The sequence below is a fragment of the Hoplias malabaricus genome, chromosome 14, assembly GCF_029633855.1.
Source record: "Hoplias malabaricus isolate fHopMal1 chromosome 14, fHopMal1.hap1, whole genome shotgun sequence".
NCBI lineage: Eukaryota > Metazoa > Chordata > Actinopteri > Characiformes > Erythrinidae > Hoplias > Hoplias malabaricus.
In genome coordinates, this window is record NC_089813.1 from 9,370,272 (window position 1) to 9,397,536 (window position 27,265).

General features: G+C 38.2%; 2 protein-coding genes and 1 long non-coding RNA gene across 4 annotated transcripts; 2 read left to right on the top strand and 1 right to left on the bottom strand.

The window, feature by feature from the left end:
• Window positions 1-1,310: 1,310 nt before the first annotated feature.
• Window positions 1,311-17,057, bottom strand: LOC136666613 (uncharacterized). The gene is made up of 7 exons (XR_010795395.1): window positions 16,940-17,057; window positions 15,772-15,851; window positions 6,914-7,287; window positions 3,690-3,836; window positions 3,531-3,587; window positions 3,314-3,434; window positions 1,311-2,740 (listed from the first exon to the last, which is right to left on the bottom strand). It is a non-coding gene; the product is annotated as an uncharacterized lncRNA (long non-coding RNA).
• On the top strand, window positions 11,972-15,444 carry LOC136665746 (neurotensin receptor type 1-like). Its single transcript, XM_066643459.1, has 5 exons — window positions 11,972-12,223; window positions 12,697-13,098; window positions 14,064-14,250; window positions 14,356-14,440; window positions 14,598-15,444. Exons 1-5 carry the CDS (start codon window positions 11,972-11,974, stop codon window positions 14,878-14,880), a joined length of 1,209 nt encoding a protein of 402 aa, XP_066499556.1. The 3' UTR covers window positions 14,881-15,444.
• On the top strand, window positions 16,576-27,151 carry rad21l1 (RAD21 cohesin complex component like 1). Of its 2 annotated transcripts, none has more exons than XM_066644913.1 (14): window positions 16,576-16,717; window positions 17,730-17,935; window positions 18,033-18,162; window positions 18,343-18,442; window positions 18,532-18,635; window positions 18,722-18,823; window positions 19,337-19,441; window positions 20,159-20,290; window positions 20,661-20,887; window positions 23,547-23,643; window positions 23,751-23,908; window positions 24,323-24,433; window positions 24,938-25,009; window positions 25,844-27,151. In XM_066644913.1, the coding sequence occupies exons 2-14, from the start codon at window positions 17,789-17,791 to the stop codon at window positions 26,030-26,032; spliced, it is 1,674 nt and encodes a 557-aa protein (XP_066501010.1). In that variant the 5' UTR covers window positions 16,576-16,717; window positions 17,730-17,788; the 3' UTR covers window positions 26,033-27,151. The 2 variants fall into 2 exon arrangements, with proteins under 2 accessions (XP_066501010.1, XP_066501011.1); XM_066644914.1 differs by having other exon boundaries at window positions 24,952-25,009; window positions 25,844-26,013.
• Window positions 27,152-27,265: the final 114 nt, after the last annotated feature.

Below are 27,265 nucleotides of genomic sequence, written 5' to 3' on the forward strand. Positions count from 1 at the left end.
TGAACCCACAACCTCCATATCCCTGGAGCTGTGTGACTGCAACCCTACCTGTTGCGCCACTGTGCTGCCCATGTTTATATTAAAAGCCAGTCAAAGAGATATGGACATGGAGAGTCAACTTATTTTGTTAACCTGACCACTACAGAACTATAGTTTGGGTTGTGGATAATCCTCAGTGCTGCAGTGACACTGACGTAACGGTAGTGTGTATTATTATGTATTTATATAAATGTATAAAATTGGAAAATGGTGTAGAAACAATTAAGTCATTTTATTGTTTTGGCAGAAAATTGTATACTCTCTAATTTCCTTTCTCTATATTTATTCAAAGAACTAAAAAAATCCATTGCAATCTTTTAAAAGTGTGCATTGAGCAAACAGATTGTATTCATTTCTGCAAAGAAATGGATCATTATTATTGTCTGCGTTCACTGGCAGTACAGTGTAATTGCAGCAGGCAGAGATTAGGTCGGAAAACCTTGGAGTATTCCAGTAATGACTTCTCTCTTCCTAAATCTTCATCCATCCATCTCCTTCTACTGCATATCTCTCCAGTGTCAGGGACGATATTATATTAAGGAAAGTATACTCAATAGTCTTAGCCCTGCTCAGGCCATCTGGACATTTCTCCTGCCAGGTCACAATGACCATGCTGTGTTGTTATAATATAAATATCATGTGAATAAGATCAGATCAGTGATAAGATTATTATTTTGGCTATATTGTTCCAGCTAATCAACATCTATCTATGGTTTAAATCTAAAGGGAAATCTTCAGGTAAGCCTATTGGGTGATACCATTTGACAGTTGGGCCAATGAGTCTCAATTATATTGAGAGTCACATTTTTTATTTAATTTCAGCAATTATTCACCAGCCAAATTTTTATAGTAATTGTAATTATAGTATTATCTAAGTATTTCTGCCAAGTATTTGTCATGTTCCTCTATTTCTAAAAACAGCATCTTCACTTGGCCAGTGATATACATTGCATTCAGCTGATTAGTGTTGCCCTTAGCCAGTATATATTTCACTGGAGGAATGGACAGATAAAAGTCTTCTGAAGCACTGTCACTTTCTGCATTTTTCTGCACTCTCTGTCACTTCTCTCCTTTGAAAGTTATCACATTGGAAAATAACCAGGATGTTCCAAACCCTGTGGTTCAAGGACAGATATAAATATAAATACAATTTACTGAGCTGCTTTTCTATTAAGCTTAATCTGGGCTGGGATAAATTATTCCTGACTCATTTCATTTCACCCCAATATGTTGGAATTCACTGAAAGGTAAATTTATTTATTGCAGCTTGGCACAGGGATTTCTCCCTATGTGATGCATACTGAATTCAGAAGATTTAAAGTAGATTAAAAACAAGGGTAGTGTACAGAAAAAGACAGAAAGCGAAATATTAATTATCAAAGAAAATAAGAGCGTGTATATTCTTCTGAAATCCCACCCTATACTGATTTAAATGCACTCATTGCTTTTAATTAAAGCAAAAGGCCAGTCGAGGTGGTGACATAGACTAGATGATGAGAGGTATTCGATGTTCCTAAGAATATATAAATTTTGTAATGGAATCACAAGCATAACATTTGACTTTAAAGTATTAGACACAACACTGCAAAGGTGAAAAGCCCCAGGTTAGTTTTCTTGAGTAAGCTGAAAAAGTGCTTCCCTTGCATTGCTCATCTCTATAAAGGCTGACTCAGAAAGCACTCCGGGCCAAAACATGCTCCTGAAGAAACCGAAGCATTGTTCTTTATGGGGAAGCTTGAAGGATGACAGACTCATCCTTATCCTCAGTTGAAACCCAGACAGACAAAAAAGGTACAGGGTTTATTGGATCAGAACAGGTGTTCAAGGTTGTAATGACTGCTCATAATTATTTGAAGAACTACTTCCAAATCCAGTTCCAAAAATGCTGGGCAGGCAGGTCAAATCCAAATAAAAACAGGAAACTGTGATTTGTAAACAAATTATGATCCGTACTTGAAAAATTAAGTACTTTGTAAATATGCACTCGTTTTGAAAGTGATGTCTGAAATACATCCCAAAAAACTTGGAAATGTCATTTTAAACTATACAGCTTGTGAAATGCTTACCAAGTTATTCATATAATCTCACATTTCATTGTAAGCATATTCAGACATTCAGACAGATTTGATGGTGTTGGTGTGTCTATCAGCAACAATTATATGATGTTAATTTACTCATTCATTGTCTGTAACTGCTCATGCAGTTCAGGGTCACAGTGGGTCCGGAGCTTACCCGGAATTATTGGGCACAAGGCAGGATCACACCCTGGAGGGGGTGCCAGTCCTTCACATGGTGACACACACACTCATGGACACTTTTGAGTCGCCAATCTGCCTACCAACATGTGTTTTTGGACTGTGGGAGGAAACCGGAGCACCCGGAGGAAACCCACGTGGATAAGGGGAGAACACACCAACTCCTCACAGACAGTCACCCGGAGCGGGACTTGAACCAACAACCGCGAGGTCCCTGGAGCTGTGTGACTGCGACACTACCTGCTTCACCACCGTGCCGAACTATTATATGATATTATTAAACTAATTTCTTCTTTCCAAGACCCTGAAAACTCCCATGAGCTGAATATGTGGCCAACACCCAAATTAATGACATCATCATAAGTGGGCAGCACTTTTTTGATTGTAGACGCCCTCTGCTCTGTGTCTCTCTCCCATGCCCTGAAGCACCTCTCAGTATATTTCCCCTATGGAAAAGCAGAGAAGAAGAAGCGAGACCCTCAGAGGAGGGAAGTGACTTGGATACACAAGCCCCCCAGCTCTGGTATAAGAGGAGGTGATGAGGGTCAAGCAGATCAACAGAGCCCAAGAAGTACCAGCAGGCTAATTACGATGACGTGCTGGTGTGGCTGTTTAGTTGGAACACTCAGCCTCAGTACAGCACATGTTTTTAGAGCCACACGATACATTTTAGATCAGTTGATATGGGCTCTCAGGCTGGTAAAACGAGCCAGAAGAACTCGTGCACTCTCATGGGATTTCCTTTACATAAGCAAGCAAATGTACTGCTGTTGAGTGTCAGCATTCATGAATCCCCCATCTTCATTGCCTTTTCTTTATTAAAGGACTTGTCAGCCATCTTGTTTTTGCACTGTTACAGGCTGAGGACGTTCATCTAAAATGATATGACCTCTTGTATCAGTATATAAAACAACTGCATATACTGATGCCTTTTGTTTTTTTTTGTTTTTTTGTGTTGTTTTAGTTTGTTGACAAATTTAGACCATGTATCCATTTCTTGTAAAGAACAAATAACTTACCTTCATCTCCTTATGTTGTTCCTACCTCCATCTCCTTATGTTGTCCTCCTGAGGCTATCATGTCTTGGGGGATTCTGCAGAGATTTGTCCTACCAGCTGTTGAGGAGCTTCCGCATTCCCCCTAGCAAAAATTCCAAATGTATGTTGGCATGTGTCAGCAACTAAACACAATGCTCAGAACTGTACGTATCACAGTTATGGGTGAGTAGTTACCTACAGTGGATAACTCAGGCTGATATCTTCATTATCCACCTTGGGGAAAACTTCCATTGAGCTGTGGGTATATCCAGTTGCTGGGATTTAGCATTTAGCATGGGGTAAAGGACGACTTTTTAATGACAAATCACAACCCTTTCCCAGGCATACCCAAACATACCCAGGAGGTCTCAAACAAAGAACTGTACAGATGCACTAGACAGGAACCATTTGGCAGTCAGATCAAAGCGAGAAGTATAGGCCCTGCCTGGGCCAAGTCTTCAGAGGGTTTAGAACAAGAAGAGTGCACCAGGCCCTCAGGTGGATCCTGAAGAGAAAATGTAAAAAACAACAAACCTCAGACAACCTAAAGGCAACTACAGAAGCAGAAGTTGTAGCTAAAGACAAAAAAAAGGAGATGGACACTGGTAGATGTCCTATACTTCTGCCAGCTGTCAATGTTTAAAAAAAAAAAAAAAAAAAGAACAACCACATGAACGTAGCTGTAACTCAGCACGGGTTTCTACCTCCTGTGGACTTCCTTCTCACATTTACCAGTGCTCCACAAGTGTGCTATTCATTGTTTCGATTGACACTACAATACACTGTATCCATCAGTGTGGTTAAGTAGTTCCACCTTTACTCCTTGATTGAGGTACTTTAAAACAAGAGCTCTGCAAGCTTTGCAGCATAAGTGCCTGTATTTGCATGGATGATTTGTAACAACTGATTTGTAACAACTGACAAACTGTCATTTGCTGGTTGAGTCATTTTTGATGTGTAATGGAGGAGCATGAGTGTAAGGCAGGAGAAATGCTGTTTACATGATTATTCATGTAATTGAAACTGGAGTGTTTTAAATTATGGAAAAGGTATGTCATAAAAGTTCAACAACTTCTCTGTCCATCACAAGTTTCCTAGAATAAATAATCCTGTAATGCCTTAAAAGTGTCTCTACACAATCTATGAATATGTAACTCTATCTCCTATCCCCCTCACAAGCTGACTAGATTGGTTCCATAAATTTATGATGTCAGAAACCCTAGCTGTCTGAATATATCCATTTGAAACACTCTTTGGGATGCTGCCGTACAAAGCAGAAATGCTCAGGCATGGTACTTGATGAATGTGAGTGTGTGTCACCCTGCAAAGGACTGGCGCCCCCTCCAGGGTGTGTTCCGACCTTGCGCCCAGTGATTCCGAGTACGCTCCGGACCCACTGTGACCCTGAACTGGATAAGCGGTAACTAACAATGGATGAATGGTACTTGATTTTAATTGGCAGGGCTCTTTTTATTTCAAGTAATTTTAGATAATTTCTACAAGATCCAAATGTTTACATGATGTAAAAATGCAGCCATTGTGATTAAATGATGTGTAAAAATACATAAAATCAGGAGACAAAAAATAGCAATATTTTTCAGACCTATTGGGGAACCAATTCATGACACACATGAACACTCACGAAGGGGCAGTGAGTATCACACATACCCTGAGCGGTGGGCAGCCAATTCAACCACGGTACCCAGGGAGTAGCTGTGGATGAGATTCCTTGCTCAAGGGCAAGGGAAAGGTATGAACCCCCACACCTGTTGTTGGGCTGTGGAGCAGTGCAATTGAGTTCTCTGGAGAAACGGTGCACATCCATTACCACTGGGGTGAAATTAATTTGTCTGTGATCCATAATTAACTATCAAACCTCAGCTCACTTTACAGCTCAGTGCCATCAATCTTTACAGCAGTGTTACAAAATCTAGTAAAAATCCTTCCCAGAATAGGGACAAACTATATTTTATTGCTCTTGATTTAAAAATAAATTTGAGCAGGTGTCTAGAAACTTTCAGACATTTCAGACAGGATTTTCCTGTGGTGTTTCTAATTTATCTGCTCTATTCTCTTCACTTAATTAGTATCACAAAGGACATAGTAGCTATAAAGACTCTTGTTCAATTGTCAGCTTCCTGTGCGTTTAACACCGATGTGAATGACAGGCAACTGTACACCAGTCAAGGCACTGTCTTGGTCTCAATATTCTGCTCAGGTTTTCATCTAAGGCACTGATTTATGGCTTGGCAATGCGTGTCTGTGTGTGTGTTTTGTAGCTTGTCAGCGCTCTGAGTGACAGTCTCTATTAGGAGGCTGTGAGGTAACGCTGAGCTTAGGAGATCTTTAGTCTGGTAGGAAGTCAGTCAGCTGTGGCCATCAGCACCCTGAAGCTGCATCACCCAGTTGGCTGATCACACCACTTTCAGACCAGCTTAGCACTGCCTCGGCTTCACCGGAGACCGTATTATATGTAATTATATTATATATAACATACACACAAACATTGTATTTTTCCTCAGAAAAATACAGGTGTTGCATATTGACGTAACAACTTAAGATGCATTAAGAAACATTCCATACTGTGCGTTTCTTATGTTTGACAACTGTGGTTATATTTAGCTACTGATGGTACTTAGCAGTCAGTCATTTTAACTGAATTTCCTGAAAATGGTCTCTCTTTCACTCTCTCTAGCAAAGTTTTGTAACAGATTATTTCTGTAACTTTGCAGTAGAGGTCAGACACTACATATCTCCTTCAATATCTACTTCCTTCTTTACTCTTTAGTCTGTTCCATTCTACAGTATATTCCCTGGTGTCAGTGCAGAACTTGTACAACTTTGTGCACCTCCTCTATTCACTCCAGACTCCTGACACTGAAGAACAGCTATAAGTAGAAAAGCCTTTTCTGAAGAGGCTTTGGTCTCTCTGGGATTTTCCCTTTATTTCTTTTGACATTGCTTCTTACAGTCAGGCAAATCTTTTAGCTGTTGGTCATGTCCCTCAACAGACATTTAAAAAAGATTTATATTTATACCAGAGCTGCTGAAAAAATGGCCTATAAGAATGTTTAATTTTGCTTCACAGAAAGCGTCCCATACCTCCCCTCCTCCAATGTGAGAACAAATCATTTTATAATTGTATTTATTTGAGTGTTACGAAATTTGCTATGGTGTGTTCCAGTAAGATAATTAGTAAGTCTACTGCAGGGCACAGTTTAGAAGGCTACATGATACATATAGAGTCCTTCAAGTCTTATTTATTATGCCATCTGACAAATTTGGTGATATCAGATTGGCTAGGACCCAGAGTTCAGTTAAACTGCTTTGTGAAAACATCAGTTGTAGAAAGAACCCTGTAAGAACCCTTAAAGTCTTATAGTCCTACAGCACACTCTAGAGGCAACCACCTGAACCACTCAGGCCTGAATGGACAATTACATCCAGTAGATGTCAGCAAGGTCAAATTTAACAGTTAATAGGTATTACTTCCCAATGACGCACAAAATCAAACAATACATTTGAGTGTTTCTCAAAGAACCAACAATAGCTACGATAAAAGTAAAATTGAAAAGACCTTACATGATTTAACTCCAACAACCTGGCTTCCCCAATCCTCCAAAACCAGCCTCAGAGGTGTCGCAGCAGCTGAAACTAAATTCTGGGAAGGGTTTATTCACTTTCTGGAAATGAAATTGCGTCCTCTATCCAAGCTGTTGGCTCGTAGAATGCTTGTGTGAGGTTTGTGCAAACACCAACCTCAATCCTCCTCTTTCTCTCTGGTGTTGTGAGGGTTCCCCTGCCTCCACTGGTTCCTGGACTAGTGCTAAAGGCTGTTCTCTAAGAGTAGTCCCAGAGAATACTTTCAAGCTGGATGGAGAAGCTAATGAGCTTGTCCAGGGTCAGGGAGGTGCCTACAGAAATAACTCCCAGTGTGTATCTTCTTTCAAAGTGCCCTGTGCAGTGACAGAACATAATATCACACAACATAGTGAGTTAAACCATCTGAATATACAATAAACACTTCAGCAGAAAACCTTTAAACAAGTCTACACTTCAGTTATAATTTCAAGGGATGGTGTAGTGTGTGCATTAGTCCTCGATCACGAACTCCATTCCCACTCATCTCAAAAGTGTTGGATGGTGCTCCATCACTCTAGAGAATGCATTTCCACTGATCCACAGCTCTAATGTTGACCCTCTGATTGTCAGCTGGCACTGGACATGGTGTCCTTAGGCTCATGCAGCTGCTCCAAAATGTCCCAATTTATTGGCAATGCTTTTTTATGGCTGTCATACAATCGGTTCATAACCATCGTCTTTAATAGTCATATTTTAAAGCAGAAGTGGAATTCATTAATTCAATGAGGTGCCTACAAACGTTTGAACATAATGTGTCAATTGATTACACTTCTGTTATCTTACTGAATGTCCACTAGTCAAAATCACATATAGAATGTAAACAAGTTTATCAATGCAACTGAAAACAGAGGCTTACATCACATGTAAACATAGAGATATGCTGTTTGACAAAGTTGCAGCACGCATGAGGTGTAACCTCACCACAAAGGTTTAGTAAATGTGCCACCACGCCATCCACTACACTGACGTGAAACGTAATACAAAATGAAATCATGTCACCTCAGCTTTATGTAAGAAAAGAAAGGAAACTTTTGCTTGTTTGTATTGCATTTAGACCTAAAGGCTTTTTTGTGTGTCTAAAGATATACAGCAGTTTTATTCTATTTAGTCTTCTTATTAACACAGACCTACGTTTCAGGCACATTATGTAGTACTATATAGGGATTCTAATACATTAAAATCAATGCAGCTGAGTATTCATTTTACATGGCAAATTGTGAGCTATTAGTTTAGACTACACCAGCATTCGGAATCCGAAGAAATTAGAAAAGACAACACCTATATTATAATGCTTACATCTGCTATTGCTCCTATGGGAGTTCAATAATAATGAAGGTGGGTAGGGGATTTGGCATTTCATAGGCACCATCCTGTTTAGAATATTGCAATAAAAAACATCTACACATTGTGGGCAAATGACACATTGTTAAAAATGAGGGTGCCAAAGGTTTTAATCAAGCAAAGCAGTAGTCATAATATTTCCCTTTTCAATTGTAAGTTATATTATACATTATTATAGATTTGTAACATTCATTCAATCATTATCTGTAACCGCTTATCCAGTTCAGGGTCGCAGTGGGTCCGAAGCCTACTTGGAATCATTGGGCGCAAGGTGGGAATACACCCTGGAGGGGGCGCCAGTCCTTCACAGGGCAACACACACTCACACATTCACTCACATACCTACAGACACTTTTGAGTTGCCAATCCACCTACCAACGTGTGTTTTTGGACTGTGGGAGGAAACCCACGCAGACACAGGGAGAACACACCAACTCCTCACAGACAGTCACCCGGAGCGGGAATAGAACCCACAACCTCCAGGCCCCTGGAGCTGTGTGACTGCGACACTACCTGCTGAGTCACCGTGCCGCCATTATTATAGATTTGTAACAGATATACGCAAATGTGAAGAGTTTAGTGATTAATGTAATCAACAAAACATTGATGTGAAATGCTCCACTCTATAGAAGCTTAGAGCATCAGAACTGTTTACAGTGTAGGTAACAGAAACTGCACATATGGATAGTTTAATGTCCCTGTTAAAAAATTATGACAGGTTTCTAAATTTTATAAATGTGCTGCCAAATGCCTAAGAAATGGTTTTACATCATTTCAAGATCTTGGACATAAAAATTTACATTTTTAATCCATCCAAGTACTGCTGAAGGCTTTTGTGAGGAAAAATACTTTTAACATTTTCTTAAAGACTGCACTGATTTGGTACATGTCCTTTTTTTGTGTTAAAACAAAACATGCTTGTTCCTCCTTTGACACATATGTACACAAACTCCTAGTTCATGCTTGGGTCAGTGCCTGAGGGTGTCCATTGAATGATACATTGGACTGCTCTGAGATCACATGATACTGTTATACAGAGATCCAACGACTGTAACAGACCATATCCTTGCGTTCTGGATGATTTTCTTCTGTACACAATTAGTCTTGCACTATGACTTTACATTTGTACCTTTCATTGTATTCTTTTATCCTGACTGAAAGTGAGTAAAATTTAACACTTGGTTAACCACTAAAATAACAAAAAAATAAAAATACACTATAGTGGACACCTGCGAATCCAACATTCCTTCTGTAATGAAGGATATTGTTAAGAGGTCTGTATTCCTTTTGCTGCTTGTCATCACTTCTTGTCATAACTGTTTGTATTGTTGCCACAAAAAAACAATAAGGTCTTGTAATGGTGTTGGACGATCAGTTCTGAATCACAAAGTCCACCCCAACCCATTCTAACTGTTTAGGAGGGTACTCCATCGCTCTAGAGAAAACCGTTCCCGTGCTACATAGTTTCTTACATTTTTTGCAGACGACTGGCAATGGGCTTAGTGACACATAGTGATACAAGTGTAGGGAGTTTAGAAATCTTCCAGTCAAATTCTAACAAAGGTTCCACTTTTAGGATAATATGGAAAATTTAAATGGCATCTTTTTTAATGAATCATTATCACGGTAGTCAACAAATAACAGCTCAAGATAACTGACTATTCTCAGTTCAAATAAAGCCACAATTTGTCTTTAGGACTGAATGAGTAGGTGTTTGGTGGGAATGTAATGAGAAAGCTGCTCTGGTCTGTTTACTCTTTGTATATACAGCTTTCAGTGCACAGCATCAAGAGTCCAATATGTGGCTTTTCCCATAACACCTGTCACTACTGCTTTCACACCAAGAGGTATCAGTTAACAGATGTACTCTCTGAGGTAAGAGACATCACGAGGAGGAAAACAAAGTGGATATCAACTGTGATGTTGTAGACAAATATAGCAACAAGCTAAATAAACAATATTATTACTACAGTATCATTTATCTCTGATAATACAAAAAAAATTAAACTCTTTTGCTAAAGAGACTGTACTTAATTTTACATACAGCAGTTGTACTTCACATTGTGTGAATATTTTACGATGAATGGACCAATAGAAATGCTTCAAAAAATTACATGGAATAAAAACTTTTACATTGACATTCACTAAGACTCCAATAAAATTTTATTCTCCAATAAAATTTCTTTTTTAAGATACATGTTTTGCTTTGGACAGTGACAATATATCCCAGAGCATTATAAAAGTGTGAAATGCTGCATGCTTCTGTCAGGGCTGAATGTTCTATTCCAACTTATAAACTTCACATCAGAAACATGAGTTTCAACAGAGCAATAACGAAACACATGTAGAGTGTGAAATCTATTCCAGACTCCATAGGCTTGCTCTTCAGAACAGACTATGACCAAATCTATTCATTTTGAACTGTTACATTAACAACTTTTCACATCACAAGCACTGCATTAAACATTTACACAAGACACAGTGACTAAATATAGTATCAATTTTAGTACGATGTAGGACATGCAAATCTTGTAGTCTTGGAGAACTATAAACATTAAAGCCAAGATAAGCTACTCAAACATACGGCCGAGGTACTTCCTTTCTGAGACTTGTGTTTTTAAACTGGAGGCATGTACTTAGCTTTACACTTGACTCTGGAACAGTTCTATAAAGTAAACCAGCATATTATCCAAGTGTAACCTGAAAGGTTCAAATGCAAGTGTTTGCCATGGTAGTGATTTTTTTTGTCTGTTGCTCAACTTTGTTCTCATCAAACAAATGTTATATATATATATATATATATATATATATATATATATATATATATATATATATATATATATATATATATATATACACACATATACACACACACACAATGAAACTGAAACTGAAACACCTGGTTTTAGACCACAATAATTTATTAGTATGGTGTAGGGCCTCCTTTTGCGGCCAATACAGCGTCAATTCGTCTTGGGAATGACATATACAAGTCCTGCACAGTGGACAGAGGGATTTGAAGCCATTCTTCTTACAGGACAGTGGCCAGGTCTCTACGTGATGCTGGTGGAGGAAAACATTTCCTGACTCGCTCCTCCAAAACACCCCAAAGTGGCTCAATAATATTTAGATCTGGTGACTGTGCAGGCCATGGGAGATGTTCAACTTTCATGTTCATCAAACCAATCTTTCACCAGTCTTGCTGTGTGTATTGGTGCATTGTCATCCTGATACACGGCACCGCCTTCAGGCTACAATGTGTGAACCATTGGATGCACATGGTCTTACTGGTGCAATGTGCAATTAATGAAGATTGGCCACCAGACTGGTCCAAATATATTTATTTATTTATATATATATATATTTTTTTTTGACCATATATATATATATATATATATAATGCGTCACAAATTTGGAAAATTTTTTGGAATCAATATTTAAATAATAACATTATGGTATTCATATTCAATCCACCATTTTTTTAAAATCATGGATTATTTCACAGCATCATGTGCAAAGAACACACCCGTTCTACACCCTCCCCCAACCGGGGAATACATAAAGTTGCTGCTCTTGCTCAGATACTGCCAGTGTTAAGCTCTCTTGCTATAAAGCACCAATGCCAAGCCACGTTAAACACAAGATCTATCGAAAGCAATGACAGTAAATGAAACACTGCACCCTTGGCACCTCTTCCAGGAGACTGCTTCAGGCAAATGGGACGATGCTGGAACATATCTTTTTAACAGCACGAGTGCAGGGCTGCAGGACAATCTGGATGTGAACACAGACCTGTACTCCAGGATAACAGTAACTGTTCTCTACACACTGCTCTTCGCCTTGGGCTTCTTTGGCAACTCCACTGTGCTGTATATCTTCTTCAAGAGGAGAGAAGTGAAATACCTCCAGGTAGGAGCAAAAATATCATTATGTACTAAGGCTCATCATTCCACAAATTAGTGGATTTTTGTAATGAAATCTGCAACTGGCCAGTGTCTCTGTTCTAGCCTGTGTTTTACCTAGCAGTTACTGCATATTTTGGTAGATTCATTTAGAATTACATTATTTTGCATACTTCCTAATCAGTTTATAAGACATTTTCTTACAAAAAATAAGTATTCATAAAAGTATTCATTCCATTTTTTGTCATAAAAATTATTTGCCCAATGATTGTACAAAAAAAATGTGTCTCTGAAGCTTTCATTGATTGCACATGTCTTAGCTTTCCTGACTTCCCCATAACTCAGTGATGAGGGCAGCCAATGCATTTTTAGTACTATCACTAGAGCAATTACACGATAACTTACTATAATGTATTTTTTTTTTTAATTATTTGGCTCAAAACAGCAAATGTTCAACCCATATTGCGTCTCTGTCTCCAGGGTGCAGTTCACTATCACCTGGCAAGCCTGGCACTGTCAGACCTGTTTGTGCTGGTGCTCTGCATGCCACTGGAGCTCTACAACTTCATCTGGATCCACCACCCATGGGCATTTGGTGAAGCGGTGTGTAAGGGCTTCTATTTCGTGCGAGACGGCTGCTCATGTGCAAGCTCCCTGAATGTGGCGAGTCTGAGTGTGGAGCGCTACGTGGCACTGTGTCACCCACTCAGAGCTAAGAGCGTGCTATCTCGCACACGGACGCGACGGGTTCTGCTAGTTCTGTGGATGGTGGCGCTACTGCTGGCCTCTCCCATGCTCTTCACCATGGGGGAAACAAGGGTGGGCCAAGAATGCATCTGCACCACAATCGTATCTTCAGTAGCTGCCAAAAGCGTGCTGCAGGTCAGAGGACTGCTCTGTAACCTATACTGCCTACACTTCTCACAAAAAGTGCTCATAGTTGGACCCACAAAGTAATTACTCATACATACCTGACATGTTTTATAGTAGGTAAAAATGGAACTGGCTTTTTACACACTCTCTCACATTATAATAAATGGTCCTCAGTGCATCTTATTAATGACAAAATGTGCATCCTTGTTCCCCCATCCCTCAATAGTCTGTAAGTTATTAAACAAGACTGGCCATTTACAGTTCACTCCAGATTTCAACTTCCTGTTAAGCAGCAGTGGATATTCATCCCTCAGACATTAGATATATATATATTTGCTTGTAAACATGATGAATCTACAAGCTCCAAGTCAAAGAACTTGTGCTGTTTTTAAGTGGTCTCAAGGAAAAATTAGTCTCGCCACCAGGAGGCACTACATGATTCCCATTCAAATCAGGTACACAAACCTAGCTGAGAATTTTAGTGCAAAAGATATGGAAAACAGTCCATCAACGGAAAGCAATAATTTGTAAAAAATACAATAATTAGCATTGGTAAAAGTTCGCTTTTTGTTAAAATACCAGTAGCAATGTCTTCCTACTTGCAGCAGAAGTTTGCCGTTTGTCACCAAAGGTTTTGGCTGCACATCACCTTTGGGTGTTTCTGAACTGAAGCTGCCATAGTTTTGGTAAAACTAAGCACCATGGTGGAGTAATTTCCTTAATTGGTAATTGCCAAACCCTTCCGCTCGTAATTTGCATTAAGCTCAATTTTGCTCAATTTTGTCACGTCTCCTTCAGATGCCTACCTGCACATAAAAGCACCTTTACTACTGCAGCATATCCAATGCAGTCCAATTTCAGCCCTTTTTATTATCCACTTGAACTATCTTAACTAAAAACAATGTTTCAGTAAAAAATTCATGTAAGACTGCAAAGACAATTACTTTCTCTAACTGCCCGCGTTCCTTCTGCAGGTGAATGCTCTTCTCTCGTTTGTGCTGCCAATGCTTGTCATCTCCATTATGAACGGACTTATTGGAAGGCAACTTCAGCAAATATCCCAGCAGACCATGCTCCTTTCTTATGGCTATCAAACTGCAAATGGTATCACTGTGGAGACGGGGCGCATACGCTCACTTCGCCATGGAGTTAAAGTCCTGCGTAAGTATAAACATTACCCGCAAAATCAGCCACAAAAAACAATTTTTTGACAAACGTGAGTGTCTGAGCATAGCTTTTTTTTTAATATCTGTTTCTGGTTAATAGGTGTGGTGGTCATTGCTTTTGTTGTGTGCTGGCTGCCGTACCATACCCGTCGCCTAATGTACTGCTACGTCACTGAGTGGACAAGGCAAGGGCTCTTTAATATAATTGTCTAAAAAAAAATTGCACAATATAGTTTAGTGAATCTTTTCTAAATCTACTTTGTAATTATTAATTTTGTGTTAAGCTGAATTCACCATGTCAAGCTATCCTAATTCTATTTCCCTCATATTTCTTCTCCACAGTGAAATGTATGATTTTTACCACTACTTTTACATGGTGACCAACGTGCTCTTTTATGTGAGTTCAGCCATCAACCCAATCCTTTATAACCTGGTCTCGTCCACCTACCGCCAAATATTTTTCTCCACCATCAGCTACTTCTGCTGGACTTGTTCTAGGAAGGGGAAGGCATATGCAAGTGGACGTAGCCTACAGTTCCTCCACAAAGTTCCAACAACTTTGGTCACACCACGTACCAGCCAACAAACACTCTGTACCACAGATGTGATGGAGACCATAAACTGATTTTAAAACATTACAATCCGCCGCAGTTTTGTTGTGATGTGCTTTTCAGGAATTAGAGACATTCTGCGAGACTTTGTTGTTCACAATTTTTGTAGTATGGTTTCTTTTTACACCCACAAATCGTGCTTATGTCGAGGGCACAATGCTACATTTTTTATTTATGCAGATGTAGAACAAAATCATACATTTATCCTGTTCAAATGCCTAAAGCACATTGTCAGCTCTATAACATCTGCTGCATAACTGAAATTCCTGTGCGTGTGAATGTATTTGAAATGTGCATTGCCTGTCATATATTGCCCTCCAAATGCTAATTTCCCCCAAAATAAGACACACACTGAAATATATTCCAGTTGTTGCCATATATTGCTCACAAATGGGAAAAGCTGCCATGACTGATAAGCTTACAGCAGCTTGTTTCATCAGATCAAGAACACTCTATTTTGTTGTGATTGCACCTTTTAAAATATGCTTATCCTTCTTAGAAAGGACTGAAACAAGCTTATGACTTCATGTCATTCAGGCAATGTCTTTGACTTGAATTAATCACTTACCAGAACATTGCTAAACTAATTAGATAAATGCTTCCATTAGATCTTTCAATCACCCTCATCAACAGCTTCTCAAGTATCTGTATAGTAAATCCTCCATAAAGTATTCAAAATGCCATGGATGCTTATTAAAATGTCATATTATTGAATACTTCCTTTACTTAAATGGCAGATCTTTTGCATCACTTTTAATGGTATTTGAATTATGTTTGCAACACTGTTTAATCACTCAACCTAGAGACAACCATGCTACATTGTAATCTAGAGTGAAATGTATATTCTCCACATAGTTTAAATAAGAATATTTTTGGCGTCACCTTAAATTACTGACCAAACTTACATGATTGAACTGAAATAATTTTCCTTGGTAAGCCAGATGTCCAGGACAAGACAGCTTTGTCTTCTCTCCAATGAAGATTCCTTCATCCATTGCAACAAACAAAGAAACAAAACAATGTGAGAGACACAATTATGGTGTGTGAAATACAGTGAATGTCACAGCTGAGCTTTCCCAAGACTCAAACAGGTGAATTCAAACAGCTAGTGTTTCATACATCTCAAAACTAAATAACATACTGCACCTCTGGGGTAAGATTTGGAGCTTTTATCTGTTTATTTTTAATATATTCTAAAGATATAAATTTGACAAACAGAGTTCGTAAGAGTTTAAAAGATGCCCAGAGTGGTACTTGGATGTTGAGAATATTTTAAAAATTACAGTTTGCCACAACAGAGCAAGATAAAGAAGGATAAATAAAAACATATCATATAATTAAAAATTACATTAATTTTTATGTATAAAAATAAAGATGAACATAAAAAAATAACTGCTAAGTGGCTTTGCAAAGGATATTTATTTTTACAATCCATCTTAACAATGTATCTAGCTACATTAGATACTGTACTTCGAACTACTGCCCCATTTAAGGTGGAATGGACAATTCGTCAAACCGAGCGTGAGAATTGGCTGATACTTCCCTTTCACCTTAAAAAGTAATTGTCAGCATTCATAAATACTACAACGTGAAAGGTTAATTCTCTAAAAATGCGCTAATTCAAAATTTCAGCTCAATTTGATAAATAATCCGTTAAATCTGGAATTGAAGCTACATTTCCATAATACTGTTGAACCTAAGGTGGGAGTATTTCACTCTGACAACCATTTCTGATTTCGCGCTCTAACTGGAAGAAGATGCGCGAGCTCTCCTTTTTTTCGAGTTTAGCCTCAACCGACATTTTACTAAATGAACAATGCCGAATTTAGGATAAAGAAACACGTTTGAAAGGTAAAAACAACCGTGTGGTTAAGCCAGAATATTACAATCGCGTACATATCTTTCAGGAAACGTCTTTTTTTTTCCAAGTCATATGTTTTAAGTCTTAAAAATGCTGTATTCGTTTAGCTCGCTGAGTGGCTAACAAAGCTACGTCTGCTGTTACAAACAAGTTTTAACTTTATACTGCTTCAAATAAACGTTAAAGGCTACGTATTACATGCTCTCTCTCACCCGTTTTGTGGTCAAAAGTGCGTTCCAGGTTCATAAACTGGTTCCCTAAAGTATCTGCTGATAATACTGCTAACCCTGTGAGAGGAGTTTCCAGGCCAGTGTTCAGAACAGGCGGATAATGTAGAGGCAACTACTACTTCACAATTAACACACACACAGATACTGACCTGAATACTTTCTGTAGGATTTAGTTGGAAATTATCTATAATATTATTTTTTCTAATTTGTATATATTCTGTAGGTTTACCATCTGTTTTCCAAATGTTAAAAGACGGATGCAATGTTTGTTAGACTAAGAAGTCTAGTGATGTAAAAAAAAAAAAAAACGAATTAATGAATAATTCTAAGGTATAACTTTATACAGTGTTATAGTTTTGTTCATTAATAAGAAATTAAAATGGCTTACTAGTCACTGATTAAACTCCTAAAATGAATCTCTGTTCATTTAAAAAAAAATTCTATTTAGTATGCATGAATCAATGAATATTCAATTAGTCCCGGTCCATCTCTGGCCTGCAGATTGAAAGCCCCTCCCTGCAAGTTGATGGAATTGGTCCCTTAGGTTAGTGACATAAGTAACCCTGGCGTTCTTACATGACCTGATCTTATATCCATCCTCTGAAGAGTTTGACTTTTCTAGGATAGTCCATAATATGACAGGACCTTTACAGTCGCTAAATAGAAAATATTGGAACTTTACTACAGTTAAAATAATATGACGTTAGACAAAAGTTATCTTTTGTTGTATTAACTAAAGCCTATCAATGACAAATGATTATTGTTTACCCAGGTGCATGAACTAAACACAAGGAAAAACATATTCTGTGAGAAAGGCCCTCACTTCTCAAAATGGAATTTTTTACTCAATTATTCACATCCAAACGAGGGACTCTGGCCAGGATCTGGCTTGCAGCCCACTGGGAAAAGAAGATAACCAAAGCTCATGTATTTGAGTGCAACCTAGAGATGACTATCAACGATATTATATCTCCTCAGGTACGGTATATTGATCTTATTAGGTGTGTGTAAATCCACATTTTAAAAAGTGAGTGCGACAATACATTTTATTTAATGTGTTATTGTTTGCCGCCAGATCAAGATTGGTCTACGGACTTCAGGTCACCTGCTCTTGGGTGTTGTACGGATCTATTCTAGAAAAGCTAAATATCTCCTTGCAGACTGCAGTGACGCTGTGGTTAAAATCAAAGTGGCTTTCAGACCAGGTAATTGGATTTTAGAGTAAAATATTTAGAACATATTTAGTTTATATAGTTTATTCAAGCAGCAGGAAAACACCTGGATCAATGTCACTGAATCAGGTCTACCAGCTGGCATTGTTATGGTTAATAATCTGTGATGCATGAACTTCAAAGCATGATTCGGTCATTGCTCTGTCATAACAGGACAGACTGATCTGCCTGAGGAAGGAATGGAGGCCATGTTTAAGGCAATTACACTGCCAGAAGACTTTACTGACTTTGATTCACAGCTACCTGATCTGAAGTATTTCCTCAAGTCTTCCTCAAAATAGTAAAGATTCCTTTGTTCTGTAACATATTGTAAAGTGACTTTGAGTCATGTCTCCTTTCCAGCACCATTGATGTGGTAGATCACTTCTCTCTGAATCGGTGTCGCACAGAAGAAATCACTCTAAAAGAATCATTTGGAAACAGCTTTCTCAACATGGATGATCTAGGTAAGAGCTAATAAACATGTACATAATATTTTATTTGTGAAGACTGAAAAGAATGTAAGGGCAAATCTTTACTTTCTCTGTTATAGGTGATGACACCCGGTCTCAACAGGGTTTGTTTGACAGTTTCCACACACTCGGTACATCTGGTGATGGGTTTGGTGATGAAGGGATGACTTTTGACCTTGTTGGTAACTGATCTCTTTTATCTATTCTCACTACATCAAAATAAAGCTTGTTACTCAGTGAATAATACAACTGGAAATAATATGAATTACTGATATTGATGTTAAACCAATTTCTTTTATGAAAATGACTCACTGACAAAGCTACACACATTGACTTGTAAAACCTTAGTCCGTATGATTTATTTGTCACAGTTTCATTAAAAACATATCATTTTCTTATAATTTCACATCTGAAACAATGCTGCATATCTGAACGAATAAGGAACATAGCAGCTATGTAACTACATTTGGAATAATTCTGTTTGCCTGAAGTTTTTGAACATTTTCCTTGTCATTTCACATTGTCCATTGAAGCAGTTCAGAAACTCATATTCTGCTGTTATTCTATTTAAATAAATGTCAGGCTAAAGCTAAATGTAGCAGAAGAGTTAAATTTCATAAGATTTCTCAGGCTTTCAGAGACTGAATTGAAATAAACATCTCAGTTCTCAAATAGGGCAGACGTTCTCTCTACAGATTTCATAGCGAATTCTAATGAGAATACACTGCTGACTGACATCAATGAGGATTCCCCTGATGAGGTCCCTGCAACGCCCCCGCCAACTGCAATCAACGCAACAGGTCTTTTGTTTTCTTAACCTTTTTAATTTAAAATTTCTTACTTATGAACTAGCGATGTTAAAACGCCCCTCACTGGTAAACAGGGCGTATTGCACTACACGAGAAGGATTTCAATCACCGATCCCATCAATCACTGAGCATTGACCACTGTCTGAACTTGACATTCTCACACAAAAATGGATTGAAAAAAATTGCAAACCTCAAAACATAAAGTCAAGTAATAATAGAAATACCATAGATATACAGTATGGTGCAAAATGAGCTAAACCATTAAAGGGGACTTTAAAGGGCACAGTTCTCTGGATAATTAAACCAAGTGCCTTTTTATAGCTTCTGGGTTTTTTTTTTCAATTCACTTGCTTTCAGTAAAAGAATATAAGGATATATCTCCAAACCTTTTGTAAACACTTCCAGCATTTGCTTGAAAATTGGTTGTGTTTTCTGCTGCTTGAAATCCCTGTAATCCTAAAACACGAAACATATGTTTGGCATCCCCTTTACAATTAAATTTTTATTCCTTATTAAATCTTATATCTCTTTAGAAACATCTCATGAAAATGTAGAACTACTATACATAATGGCAGTTTCAAATGTGAGTGTTTTTGCACAGCAGTGTGTGCTAAACATCTCAGGTTTGCCAGACATGTTTAAAAAGACCAGTAAAGAACCACAATATGAAGGTTACAAAAAAGTATTACTTTATTTCACTTTGTACAGCTCCAGTTCGAGAGCCTGCAACACCTATTCACTCTCCTTCAGATGCTTTGACAGAGGTTACTACCATGAATGAGACCACGCTATTGGGCAACATTGAGGAAGGCTTTGCACTTGAGCCTGTAGTCATGACACGTATGTATGTAATCCAAGGATATAATAAGAATTAAGATATCTGAAGTTGAAGATTTATTAATTTATTTAGTCTGACAGTCAGTGAAATTAAGAGTGAGAGATTTAGTAATATAAAAGTGAAAACCAGGATGGGCCCCATCATATGAATTGCACCTTACCATGAATAACCACAAAGATATCTGCTTCCACAATAAAGGAAACAATGATTCAGCAATGGTTTATAGAAAGTAATAAAAATAATATATTAAACAGCTTAGATAAAATAATAAATACATTTTAGGGACTCATTAAACACAAAATTAAACATTTAAATTTACATAATTTTTTAAGGGCTACACAGATTTGGTCACAAATTATTTCTTATTTCCAGCCACTTCAGAGAAGAGAGGGAGTAGGAAGAGGAAGCTGGTGGTCGATCAGTCTAAGGAGCTTTCTAATGAAGCCATCAGAGGCCAGCTAGCTGACAGCTCTGACCTTGTGGCTCCACTGGACATAGCTCCACCTACACGACAGCTCATGGACTGGAAAGAGAATGGAGGAGTGGATTATCTTTTTTCACATTTCTGTGTTCTAGTCATACACTCTGACTTGCAGAAGGTAATAGGTGTACACAGATACCCAAGGACTAGGTCACAGTAAGCTTTAAACATAGCATAAAACACTGATAATTTAAAAAAAAAATTATGTTTTAATACAACAATATAGCTTCAATGTAGCATTATGCACAGCAAAATAACACAGAACATAAACCCTGACTGAATTTTTGAAGATATCATTAGTGCATATGAAGGGATCTTCAGTAATTCTGCAGATATTTGAGCACACCCAAGGGTTTGCTATGCAGTGTTGGTGACAGTCAGCCAGCATAATGCAGTCCAAGTGCTAATCAATTACCACCCACACACTCAAAGGCACTCCATAGTGGCTGAAACCATTTCCGTTCATGTTGTGAATAATTGCTCAATGTAGCACACTCACTCATTAACTCAAGGTGAGAACTCACAGTTCAGCAGTGGTAAAAGCATTTTAATGTGAGCTGAAGATGTGTCACTCAATGGTTGAATGTGAAAATGTTTCAATCTACAGACACTTACTGGCTTGTTCTTGTTGGTGGTGATAAGAATCGTGTAATTGCCTCACAGAAAGCTATTACTTAAAATCCTTATAAATTAGGTCTGTTTAATGATACCTAATGATTATAATATACAGGGTTGGCCATTAATATGGATACACCTTAATAAAATGGGAATGGTTGGTGATATTAACGTCCTGTTTGTGGCACATTAGTATATGGGAGGGGGAAAGCTTTTCAAGATGTGTAGTGACCATGGCAGCCATTTTGAAGTCGGCCATTTTGGATCCAACTTTTGTTTTTTCAACAAAAAACAAGGAAGAGGGTCATGTGACACTTCAAACTTATTGGGAATTTCACAAGAACAATGGTGTGCTTGGTTTTAACATAACTTTATTCTTTCATTAGTTATTTACATGTTTCCCTTTGTTTACAGCCATTGACATGTCACAGAGTTTAACACATGAGGAGCAGATAGAAATTGTGTTATGTCTGGTGAATGCAGTAACTGGGTCATTGCAGCAGATTTCAATGCAAGACACCCTACGAGACCACCCATCTCCCATGCTCCATTAGCAAACTGCTTGCCAAGTTTCGTGAAACTGGTTCAGTGTTGGATTTGCCAAAATGTGGATCAAAAATGTCACTAATGAAGAAACATCAGTGGCTGTTCTAGCTTCATTCAGCAAGAGCCCACGGCGTAGGCAAACTTTTATGTGAATGGTGAAGTTAACTAACAAAACCACTGCTATTGGTCTGATATTAATCCACATTGGATAGATCCCTCCAAGACTGTTGGAACAAAAAAACTGATGGTATGGTGTGATAAATGGGGTACAAAGATAGTGGGGCCTTTCTTCATCAATGGAAACCTCAAGGCCACTGGATATGTGAAATTGCTACATGATGATGTGTTTCCCTCTTTATACACTGAAGCTGGCACGTTCCCTGTGTTTTTCCAGCAAGATGGTGCACCACCACATTATGGGTGTCAGGTCAGAGCAATCCTAGTTGAACAGTTTCCTGGAAAGTGGATAGGTCGTCGTGGGCCAGATGAATGGCCCCCAAGGTCTCCCGATCTGACCCCCTTAGACTTTTATCTTTGGGGTCATCTGAAGGCAATTGCCTATGCTGTGAAGATACGAGATATACAGCACCCGAAACTACGGATACTGGAAGCCTGTGCTAGCATTTCTCCTGCGGTGTTGCTATCAGTGTGTGAAGAGTGGGAGAAGAGGGTTGCATTGACAATCCAACACAATGGGCACCACTTTGAACACATTTTGTGGTCAGAAACTTATAAATAGCTCATGAAAGAATACAGTTAAAACCAAGCACACCATTGTTTTTCTTGTGAAATTCCCAATATGTTTGATGTGTTGGATCCAAAATGGCTACCACCCATCTTCAAAAGTTTCCCCCTCCCATATACTAATGTGCCACAAACAGGAACTTAATACCACCAACCATTCCCATTTTATTAAGGTGTATCCATATAAATGGCCCACCCTGTTTTAAAGCAAAACAATCCCCAGAGAAACCTTCTTTTTTTAGATTTAACATTTATATTATAATAAAATCAATACATGTACATTCAATAGTCCTTTTGATAGAAAATGAAATGGATAAATTAGTTTTGTACACATCACAATTCCTGGTTCTTATTAAACTATTCTGAAGGACATTGTGTGGATCTTAAATCCTTCAGAATTTGTGTGTGTGTGTGTGTGTGTGTAGATTATATATGTATATATAAATATATATACACATTTATTTTAATTTCTAGTTTGTATCATTTGAACACAGCGCAGTTCTAAAATTGTGTGAACATTAAATTGACTACCATTGAAAGTAAAGAAGGCTTTTACCTTCTCCTGTAAAGTTGTTATTTTGGGAAATGCATGTTTTAATTGGTCAGCGATGATATTGCTGTCTCATATATATATGTATGTATACCCATGAGTGTGTGTGCATTAGACTTAGAATCTGTATCCTAGGATTTTGCAACAGCCATTCACAGCTTTACATTTTGATCTGCTTCATCTGTCTGTTATTAACTGTCAACCTCCCAGTGAGAGCACAAGGTATCATTAATCTGTCAAAGTAGTCCATTCTAGGCAATTACTCAGTCAAACTTGCATTAGTGCACAGTGCACCCAGGGTAAATGTCCTCCTTTCTTCCAGCTGTTCCATAGAGATGTGTTTCCTGGGCGACGGGGGTCAACTGGCAAAGCAGGAGAGGAGAGGGAACTCGAGGCGATGAGGGATCAGAGTCAAGAGGGTAGAGCATACCAATGGCACAATATTTAACTACTGCATCACAACCAACAGGGGATTATTAGAGTCCTGATTAAGTGTTTGTATGTTTCTTTATATGTATTTCTTTAGCATGTGTAATGGAGAATGAGAACAGTGCTGTGCCTGTGGCAGAAGAGTTGAGCTTGCTGCAGGAGACTATTAATGTAGACAGAAAGGCAGAGGCAGGCAGATCCACAGAGCACTGCACTACACCCGCAGAGCATCCTCAGCCCTGGGACACTGCCAGTGTAAGGACAATGCAAACACAAACTAACAGACAGTCTCTCCAATTAGATATTATTGTATTACATTTGCATTATCATGCGGATACGTAGCGATAATCATTCAGATTTGGATGCATTTTATACTGCAGTTGCAGTCTTTTTGAAAATATATTATGGCCATCTATACTCCTTACACTAGGTATTTTGAATTCTTGTCATCCTTCACTTGGTAACATGTAATAATTTACCTCTTCGCCTACGGCTCACCTGTGTCCTTTCCTTCTCTGTTATTGTCTGCTCTATCCTCCCTCACCTATTCAGCTCACTCATTTTCTCTCTCCCTCTGCTTTTCAGAGCCACCCACTCTTACCTTTTATCCAGCCAGTCTATTTTTGATCTGTCTTTCACCTTCCTTCTTGTTTCTCCTGTTTCCATCAGGACGAGAGCAGGTTGGGGGTGTTGTATCCTGAGGCACTCTCTGAAGAATCCATGCTAGTACATCCATCTGGAGTGGAGAGGGAAACCCCACAGACACAAAGAGAGACACAGGTAGTGCTATATATAAAAACAGTGGCCCCAATTTTTTTGTAAATATATATAATATTTAAAAATAAGCACTGAGTGTGCATAGGTAATTTTTCCATTTTGGTATTATATCCACTTGTATTTTATAGAAGCCTCAATGCAGCCACTGTATAATTTTTATTCAGAATTTCTCCACACAGACTGTTTTGCTCTAGAAATGTTTTTCTCAGAAACATATCAGTTCATGCAGTAACCTAATAAGCACCATTAAAGTTCACCAGTAGATACACTGTCGATATGTCCTAATATATTTGGCCCACTGTGTGTATTTTAGAAATTTCTGAAGAATAGTTATTGACAGCATTTCTATAAACATTTATTCTGTGGCTTTTTTCCTTTTTTTTATTTAACATCTCTGCTTTCTTTTCTCCTCGTCATACATTTTCCCTCCATTGCTCTCTCTCAAACACATTCTAATACATATTGTCCTATTGTTTTTACATTCTTCTTGCTGCTTTGTTTTTGAAGCCTACATTTGACAGCCAGGACAGGGAGAAGAGAATGACCAGTCAAGCCAAGATTCTCCTCCAAGCCCTGAAAGTAAGACATAATGGAACTCCTATCCATATGCATCACTGCTCTCTGGCCTATCTATCTTCAGGCCTGTCATGCTGAGCGGCTGAAATTTTAAATATGAAGGTATTTGGAGAAAGGAAAAACTTAAAACAAGTGGTTGGGAGAGAGTGCTGCAGAAGAGAGAAAAATAAGCGTACTGGAGGTTACAGCTTTCTTCTCCAGCCAGTTTCACGGTCTAGTGTTTCCAGATACATATTCTGGTACCATATAACCATGATGCCATGTGTTATTGCAGAGCAGTTCACAAAGACGGAACTTGTTCCTAAATGAAAAGATTCAGGGTAATGTTTTTCATGTTATATAATATATAAGAGGACTGACGCTTAGAGAACTGTAAGAATATGTATATTAAGAACATAACATATACTTAGTTGGGTATATGACTGTCTGTTCCTATGATCATTCCCCCAATGTTCAACCTGTAACTCCAAATTTCTTAGTACTTCACCTCTCTCTCTGTAACCTGGCTATGACAGAGCCCAACTCTGCTTGCACATGGCCCTCACTGTGGCTGTCCAACATAAGCCATGGTGAACTACTCAAATAAAAAAATTGTTTACAATAAAAACAATCAGTGAAGCATATATATAAACACTTACAGTTGTAAATCCTTAGAGTTTAAGAGTTGATTGGACTCGTACAAGCTGTATTTGAACAAGAGAGCTACAATTATGGTTTTTAAATGGACAGCCTGGCAGCTTGTTTTAAACACAATATTTGTCGAGATGTTCTTACCACACTTATGTGGGTACATCAACATGTGCACTAATGATGATTGTCATGTGTTTGTCATACCAGGATATGAACAGCAGCCCTGATGCCACATTCAGTCTTCAAGATCTCTGTGAAAGAAGCAGTCGCTCTAAAGTTGCGGCCATGTTCTTCTGTCTGTTGGTGCTGAAGAAACAACAAGCCCTCAACCTGCAACAGAGCTCCCCCTACAGTGACATCCTTGCCACCCCTGGTCCCCTATTTCACAAGTTGTAGGAAACGTTTAGAGAAGTTCCTTTTATGTGGGGTTGTTTGATAGTGAACACTGAAGGAGACTAACGGCACCTTTGAAGACCTGGTTTAATGGTCAGTTAGCCATAATCTATATATTTATTCTTACCATTTTAAGTACTGCAGTAGTTTTTTGAATTTTTTGCATGATGTCCTACATTTCATAAAGTTTGAGTCTTGGTGATTCATGGAACTGGGTCACACAGTGACACCTGCACCATGTACTGAACTAGAACCTACACTGACATAAAACAAAAGGCTTTATTTAGACTTGGTTGGTTTTGTGCCTCCTGTCAGCCTAAGTCCACTAAGATATTTCATAATACAGTTCTGTGTTAGGTCAAGGCATTTACCCTCTTCCATGCACGTTTATGCGGGTGAACAACATTGTCACCACATTCGTTATATTTTGGGCCATTTTTTGTTTGCCTAGAGTTCTGAGTTTTAATAAATAAGTTAAAATGTGACGTGCATATAATACCAGTTTGTGTAAAAGATAATAATTTGTATTGTATGTAAAGATATTAAGAGGAAGTACTCTGACTTTTCGAAATACACTATAATTTATTGAGAGATGTCAACAAGTGTCTCTGAGTGGTTTCTTGTGAAGTGATATGTAAAGAAATTTAGTTTCAGATTGGTGGTTGTCCAGGAGTCTGTACAATGCTAATGTAGCCATTTGTCTGTGTGTCTTCAGATATTCCATATAAAGTTAATAGTATTTAAACTGGGGTGAATATGGGATTTTTTTTTAAAGAAGACACTTTATGTACCTTTCTAAATTAATAGATTTGGAAATTAATATTATATTTATTGAAGACACTTCAGATGTCTAATTCATGTCACAACTGCTGTAAACACTATCTAGAACCACTCTGAATCCATTTGTTTACTTTAGGTAATCATTCGAAGTTCTCTGGGACTTCTTAAGGAATGGGTATTAACGTATTTGTCAATATTTTTCTAATATACCATACGTTTATCTTCTTTGTTTGTTTATTTGTGGTTATTTGTGTTTGTTTAAACTGATGACATATTTATGAATATATAATAAGCAATGTATATTGAATACTAGTCAAATAGGAGCTATTATTTTCCTGTTTGTGAGCACTTTTAGGGAGCCCTCATTGTGAGGTCGCTGTCTCTTTAAGGAGCATCAGTGCAGCGTCATGCGACAGTCTGGTTGGTTTTTTGGGGTTCTTTGACTGTATTTATGGG